This window comes from Echinops telfairi, unplaced genomic scaffold (assembly GCF_000313985.2).
Source record: "Echinops telfairi isolate 266 unplaced genomic scaffold, ASM31398v2 ScPeMD7_7420;HRSCAF=8458, whole genome shotgun sequence".
In the NCBI taxonomy this organism is placed as follows: domain Eukaryota; kingdom Metazoa; phylum Chordata; class Mammalia; order Afrosoricida; family Tenrecidae; genus Echinops; species Echinops telfairi.
Genome location: NW_022111320.1, coordinates 880,636 through 888,893, shown reverse-complemented (window position 1 = coordinate 888,893; position 8,258 = coordinate 880,636). Strand labels below are relative to the sequence as shown.

Genomic DNA, 8,258 nt, shown 5'->3' with positions numbered 1-8,258 from the left:
TCCTTCTTGTCGCCAAGTGTTGGTGATAGTTCTATTACTACACCCCTCCATTCCAGTTCCAGCCCACTGTCTCCTCTTTTCTCCATGGAGTTCCATGATATTTTAGTGGGAACATTTATTTTACAATATTTCAACAATAATTAAATGATAATTTATACATAAATTATATATCTAATGACAAAAGCAGTAGGTGCCCTTGATGGTACTGCTTGCCTGCTAAACACAAGGCTGGTGGTTTGAACGCACCAGCAACTCCGTGGGAGAAAGATGTGGTCGTTTGCTCTTGTACAGATGCTGATAGCTTGGAAGTTCTACAGGGCAGTTCTGCTCTGTCCTGGGTATTGGTGTAAGTTGGAATTCACTTTTTTTGTCTATTGTTAAAGTTATTGGAACTGATGGCCCTGCCTTGATACAGTTTCTGTTCTTGCTCTAATTACTGTTGTGCAATGGTTAATGGGGAAACCAGGAATTTAGTCATGGCTTTCATGACCTAAACCAATGGAACTCATTAGTGGGAGGATTTATTCATTATATGCAACCATTTCTCAAATTTTGTTCTGTACTTCAAAGTCGACATTTTAAGTGTGTGTGTGTGTTTTCTTAAGCAACATTTTTATTATATGGGTGTGTTAGTCTGGGCAGACTGGAGAAACAAATACTCAGAAACTCATATGTATATGATTTTTATATAAAGGGTAAGTGTACATTAAGGAAGTATCCCAACCCAGTGCTGTCCAAGCCCATAAGTCCAACATTATTAGCCCATAAGTCCAACATTAGCCCATAACAATCTACAAAGTCCTCCTCAATCTCACAAAACACATGCAATGATGCTGACTGCAGAAGAAAAGCAGAACCAGTGAGCGTGTAAGCATCTCAGCGCTGGCAGGGATCTCCACACGGCTGCTCCAGCACCCAGGGCTGCATTGGGGTAGTTCCATGTGGCTTCTCCTCAGGGAAATCTTGCAGGAAGTAAGCCTTGCCAGCTGAAGCAGGGTACGGGCTAAGGCAGCAGAACCCTGGTCTGACCATCAGAAAGCAAGAGAACCGAGAACTAGAAAGGCAAGGCTCAATGAGCTGTTTATCTCTCCGCCCCTCAATTAATCCCACATGTGTTTTTCGGCCAGGTTGGCACAACAAACCTTCTAGCTTAATGGGTATTGGATTTGTATAAAAAATGGGTAAAGACAACTCGTTTCCATTTCCCTGTAATGTCGAATCATGAGACTGTGTTGGATCTTACGAAGTTCCTTCTACATTTCCTTGGTGGGGTGATGGGCAACTCTTGGCGATTTAAACAAGCCAACGTTGGGTATGCTGAAGTTGCTTGTAGTGAGTACCTTGGACATGGAACCTTAATCTCTTGCACGAACTTATTTTTACATAGTAAAGACAAGGCATTTAGCCAAAAAACCTGGAGTCTGTAGTTGTTGAAGTTTATTTCTTTGCTGCTTTTATCCAGCAGTTCTCTCTGCATTAGGTAAGAACTCAGGACCAGAAGTTTCAAGTGCTGTGGATACATGGTTGTGTATGAGGCTACTCAGAGATCTTCGTGCACTGAAAACTATTTCTAACTGATTTAATGAGAAAAAACATTATTTGGGGGCTGGTGAGTGCATTGATTGCAGAATCAAGGGAAGAACAGAGTCATTTGTAAGCGCCAGGACAAACGGTGGCCTCTTGGTGTGGACAGATAGAAGTCTTGTAAGTTCAACCTTCAAATGGCTGAGCTACTTCCATGTGAGGAGTCTTGGTGGTGCATCTTTTTAAGTACCTGGTGGCTCAAACTTCCCGCTACTCCGTGGGCCATCAGTGTGACTGCTTCCATAAAGATACAGCATTGGAAACACTGTCCTACAGGGTCACTGTGGACTGGATCCACTTTGACAGCAATGCGCTCTCTTTGTGTTGGTTTCCAGTCAGTACTCTGCTCAAAGTTTGTGTTCTTTGATGGGGTCAAATTGACTCTCAACTTAGGTCAGTTGCCCAATCCTTAGGGGTGATTAACTGTTTATCAAAGGCACATGAAATGAAGGAGGAGTGTTTCCAAAGGAAAAATGAGGTGCAATGATGGAAAGAAAGGGAAACAGGAAAACCAGAAGCTCACTTTAAAATAAAATCCTTTTACTGGGGGCTCGTCCAACTCAACATAACCCATACATATATCTATTGTGTCAAGCACATTTGTATATTTGCTCCCCTCATCATTCTAAAAACATTTGCTTTCTACTTGAGCCCTTGGTATCAGCTCCTCATTTTCCCACTCCCTCCCTGTTCCCCCCTCCCTCTTGAACCCTTGATATTTTATAAATTATTATTATTTTGTCATGTCTTACACTGTCCACTGTCTCCCTTCACCCACTTTTTTGTTGTCCGTCCCCCAAGGAGGGCTTTATATGTAGATCCTTGTAATCGGTTCCCCCTTTCTACCCCACCTTCCCTCCACCCTCCCGTTATCACTACTCTCACCATTGGTCTTGAAGGGATCATCTGCCCTGGATTCCCTGTGTTTCCATTTCCTGTCTGTACCAGTGTACATCCTCTGGTCTAGCCAGATTTGTAAGGTAGAATTGGGATCACGATAGTGTGTGTGTGGCAGGGTGTGGGGTGGGGGAGGAAGCATTGAAGAACTAGAGGCAAGTTGTATGTTTCATTGTTGCTACACTGCACCCTGACTGGCTCATCTGGAAGGGGGTGTCCAGTTGCCTACAGATGGGCTTTGGGTCCCCACTCTGCACTCCCCCTCATTCACAATGATATGATTTTTTTTGGTTCTTTGATGCCTGGTAACTGATCCCTTCAACACCTCGTGATCACATAGGCTGGTGTGCATCTTCCCATGTGGGCTTTGTTGCTTCTCAGCTAAATGGCCGCTTGTGTATCTTCAAGCCTTTAAGACCCCAGATGCTATATCTTTTGATAGCTGGGCACCTTCAACTTTCTTCATCACATTTGCTTATGCCCCCATTTGTCTTCAGTGATCGTGTCAGGAAGGTGCAGATGTTCACTTTTAATGAGGTTCATTTTGAAGTGAAGCAGATTTAAATTGGTGACTTTAACTTGGACAATAAGGATTTGGATGTTACTTGAGTCATATTGCCTGGCTATTCTCCTAGATGGAAAATTCTAGCAGTTAGTTTATCCGCGCATGTTTTATGTCCAGTTTTGAAAACATTTCTGGTTATAATAAAAATGACATTTCTGAAAGATTTTAAAACATAAACACAAAATATGAATATTGCTATAATCTGGCTGCAATAGTTGATAGCATTTTTGCCACATTTCTGTTTTTATTTTTAAGAAGGTGTTTATACAAATGACTATATAACATCTTGGAAGATTTAACATGATGTATAAGAACTTGTTTTAATGAACATAAGTCCAAGGATCAGATGATCGGTCATTAGTCTCACCAGAAAATCGTAGCGAGCCAGTGAAAGCCAAAGACAGCTCTGTGAAGCAGTGTGTCTTGTTCACCTGGAAATGGACTTTTATTTCCGTTCGTCAAGATTCTTCTGGATCTAAGCATGGTGACTGAATACCTTTCAACTCTGTTTCCAGATGCCTTCTCCCAAATTTGCCTCCTGGCCTTTGGGGTCTTTGGGGGAAGGGAAGGTCACTCCACGGAAGTGTTACCTGACAGGGAGGTTCTGAACGCTGGTAACGTTGTGCGTGGTGTAAGAACTGAGTATGTTTGGCTCTCTTTTCACAGTTGAAAGATGCATGAGTGTAATGCAGTCCGGGACACAGATGATCAAACTGAAGCGTGGGACCAAAGGACTCGTTCGGCTCTTTTACCTGGATGAACACCGCACCCGTCTCCGCTGGCGACCCTCTCGGAAGAGCGAGAAGGCAAAAAGTAAATCCAACCTTTCAGTTCTTTGTTGAGTGTGACCCAGGGACTCGCGGTAATGCTGGGTGAGATGGCGGAACGGTTTGGAGTCAGTGGGGTAATGCGTGTGCAGAGAAAGGACATGTGTTGATGATGTCTACTTTTTTCCTTTTGGGGGAATTAAAATGCATAAAGCTCCCCCCACCCCATGTTACACATGCTAATGTTTCCCTTGTGTTGGAGACAAACATGACCTATTTTGGATGGGAAAGATGTTTATGGCACGAGGCCTTTGTTTTCCTGTACAATGTGAAGAACATCATAAAGTATATTACGGACTATGAAGTATATTGACGTCATCTTGAGTGCAGTCAACTGATTCGTAAATTCTTAAAGATTGTCTTCATGATGTCCAGTAAGAGAGTTTTCGTCTGGTGCGTATTACATTTCCGTTCTTGTGGGTCCTCTGGAACAGCTCTAGTCTGCCTCTGCCTCATCGTGCTGTCCCGGGCACCTCTGCAGGGCACGGTCTCTTCCCCTTTCGAGTGGCCTTCCCAGCCGTGCCCATAGCTCCAGTTTCTTATTCCTTTGCTTTCCATTTAAAATGCCTTCATCTTCCAGTATTTGAAGCCCTAGACTAAAGGAAGGCTTACACGACGAACAAAGTTAGTGCCTCACATTCTAAGAAACGTGGACCAGGCAGGCCCCCAGTACGGAACATCGAGGCTCAAGTTCTGCTTCCGCCTGTGTGTGGGCATAGGAATCAAGGCAGCCCCCACAAGGCTTCAGCTACTCTGGGCCTCAAAAATCAACACATCAGTGAAGTGGGAGAAAGGACCATTTCTTGTATTTCCCTTGTAGGGGAAAATAAATATTTTTTCCAGAGCCTTCCATTATCCTGAAAGCAGATGGCCTTTAAAAAAAATCATTTATTAGGGGCTCATAGAGCTCTTATCACAAACCATATATGCAGATGACCCCTCATCTCCTTGCTTAGAGCTGGATTTCACTTTCACACGTAAATCCCTCACAAGAACCAGGGATGGGCCACAATTATTGGCTTACACCTATGGAAATCTGACCTAGGGCTGAGCACAGGCTCATTTCCCTCTGAGTCATGGGAAGAATATGTGTGGATGCCACCGGGTGGAGCTGTAAATTGAGGTTCCGTATTAAAGGCAAATGGGAAGAGTCAATGGTATATAGATAATGAGTAAGATGTATTTCTAAATCAGGTTTAAAAACACACAAACTGAGGATCAAAGGCACAAGTCTGACTTGAATGGTTGAAACTTTCTCAGTGGACCCCCCTCTGGTGCCTGCTGGACCTGATCTGGTTTTCAGCATTTTCTGTGATTTCGTTTTGTCTTGTTTGTGTTTGTTCAGATTAGGGTGTATCTCAGAGATGTTATGTCACTGATAGTCACCATCTTGATGTTGTATTATATGTTTTTCTGTGTTTCAGTACATGAAACCCAGGGTTGATGAACCTATTGGGACAGCAAGTGGAATCAGGATTTCGGGGGTGGGGTTACAGTGATGGTGCGGATGAAAGGTAGAGGATGTCAAGGGGTCCAGGAAGATAAAACATGTTGGAAAACTGATTGTGGTAGCAATTGTACAATTCTGCTTGACGTGATTGAACTACGGAATGGTGTGATACATGCATTAAGTCCCAATTAATAATAAAATCTAAAAAAAGATTACAATGAGAAAAACTCTATGGAGCAGTTTTACCACCAAGAGCAACAAATGTACAAATGTGCTTGACACAATGGATGTATGTATGGATTGTGATAAGAGTTGTATGAGCCCCCAATAAAATGATTAAAAAAACAAAAAATCACACAAGCAAGTAAAATGTTTTAGACTGTCAGCAGCAGGGGTCAGCAAACTTTTGAGACAGAAGCACCAATCCTGTCCCTCACAACAATTTAAAAATTATTTGAGAGCCATAAATATATTTCTACAAATGAAATCACCAGTATCTGAATAATGTCCTTAAATCTTTTTTTCAGTTTTACTTGAGAGCCACATGTACATCCAGAAAGAGCTACATATAGCTCACGAGCCACAGTTTACCAACCCCTGGTCTAGAGTAAACCTCTTTGCCAGTGCTTTTCTGACCCAGAGGGGAAAGACAATGTTGGCCTGTAACTAAACATGCCATTCCAGGCTCTCCTCATCTAGCCTTGCCTACTTTTCTAGCATTACCTCTTGCTATTTTCTTCCACACTTTCTAGTCCACAATAACTGGCCTGATTAGCGTCCTGGCATAGGTTCACTCTTTCTGTCTCCTTGCACCTCTTCCCCTGGGATAGATAGCGCCTTGCTCTTCCATCTCTCCTGGCCCTGCGCTGCCTTCATCGCCTTAGCATAGCCCAGCAGAGCAATCTTGCTAGAAACGTCAGTTGATTTTAGCTGTAGTACCTTTCAGTTGCTATTCCTTTTTTCCCCCCTTCCCGTTTTCTATCTTTTCATGCATCTTTCATTATAGCCACAATGAAACAGTTAATTTCTTCTTTTTGTTTTCTATTTTTTTCCGAGTCCCCAGCACTATTCTTTCTGGGTCTTTCAGGCCACTGTGGGGTACGTGCATCAGAAGGACTGATGCTGATTGACAAGGACGGGGAAGAGGCAGAGCTAACTTTGTAAACGAGGGAAAGGGCTGAGACTGCCACACATAGCGCTGCTAGATCCAATTCCCCCTCTGATCTTGGATTTTTGCTTGATAGTCTTTTTTCTTTTTTGCCAGCAGAAAAAGAATGACTTTATTGCCTGTTCATTTGAAGAGTGCTTTCTTTATTTTTTAAAAATCATTTTATTGGGGGCTCATACAACTCTTATCACAATCCATCCATCCATCCATCCATCCATCCATCCATTGTGTCAAACACATTTGTATATTGGTTGCCATCATCATTCTCAAAACATTTGCTCTCTACTTGAGCCCTTGGTATCAGCTCCTCCTTTTTCCCCTCCCTCCCTGCCCCCCCATGAGTCCTTGATAATTTATAAATTATTATTTTGTCATGTCTTATACTGTCTGACGTCTCCCTTCACCCACTTTTCTGAAACAATTAATTTCTTAAGCCTTTCCTCCTTCCACCTACCTCAGGCTTTACCCTGCACCTATGTAGTAGACACGCAGTCAATGCTGGATTTGTTTTAAAGGCCGATTTCATTCATTGTAGCACCAAGTTGTTATCAGGGAAGGTGTCAAGCCACGTGAGCTGATATCTTGAGGGGAATTATTTCAAGGCTGTTTTACCAACTCTGGTTTGACTCTGATCGTTTGCAGTCTCCCTTGCCTGGATACCTGCGTTAGACTTTGCCACTGCCCAGCTGTAAGCGGATAGATAGTTAAGTACTCAACTCATAGCCAAAAGGTAGCCCGTTCAAACCTACCCGGGGCCGTCTCAGAAGTCAGGCCTGGTGATCTGCTTTCTCAAGGTCACAGCCTGGAGAACTCTGTGGAGCAGTTCTGCTCTGCACTCCCAGGGCCACTGTAAGTTGGAGCCCACTACAGTAGCTAACAACACCAATGTGCTGTCGAGGGCAGGGGGAAATTGCAAGTGGTCCCCAGATGATATTAGCTACTGTTTCTGAAAGCCTACTGTGTGCTGAGTTCTGTGCCTGAGCACTTTGGCAGTTGTACTGAGAGTTTATTAGCCATTAACGGCATTCTCCTCCAAGAGCCCTGGGAGCGGAGTGACTGAATAAACGGTCAGCTGCTGGCACCCACACAGCAGAGAACTGGAGAGCTGCTCCTGTAAAGATTGCACCCCAGGAAAGCTGTGGGGCAGGTGGTCCTCCTCTGGCCTGCAGGGTCCTTATGAGTGGGAATTGACACAAAGCCAATGGGTATGGCATGCCATTCTGCGGATTCCTATTCACGTACATGTACTCGTTGATGAAAGACTAACAACCACCGAGTAGCACAGACCTCCTTATATAGGATGATGCTCATCTTGATAGCTGAAGACATTGAGGCTTAGCATAGTCGAACGCTTGCTCAGGCCACACAGCTAATAAGTGGTGATGGGATTTGAACAAAGAGAGTTCATTTAGAGACTACCCCTCTACCTCTCTCTAGGTATTGTTTGGGGCTATGACCTCAGGAACTAGAGATTAGCTTGGATTCAATTCTCATGCTTGCTGCACACTAGCTATGTACTCTGACCAGTTATTTAATTTTTCTGTGCCAGAGTCTCTTCAACTATAAAATGATGCTAATAAGGCTGCTTATCTCATAGGATTGTTGAGAAAATGGAATGAGTTGGAAAAATTGAGCTTTTAAAGTATTTGCCATATTTCCCTGGGACCGAAATACCAATAATTAATACTTGCTGTAAGATTATTAGCATTAGTACTGCCTCTTCTTAACGTGCACCTCATAGTTGGTACTTATGTGTAGTTTCGGATC

At 43.4% G+C, this 8,258-nt stretch overlaps 1 protein-coding gene across 1 annotated transcript in view; it reads left to right on the top strand.

The window, feature by feature from the left end:
• Positions 1-8,258, top strand: part of PLCH1 (phospholipase C eta 1) — a 261,944-nt gene that overhangs the window by 139,425 nt on the left and 114,261 nt on the right. Inside the window, exon 3 of the mRNA XM_045297657.1 lies at positions 3,713-3,859. Coding sequence (XP_045153592.1) covers positions 3,713-3,859 — 147 coding nt within the window. The remainder of the gene's footprint in view (positions 1-3,712; positions 3,860-8,258) is intronic.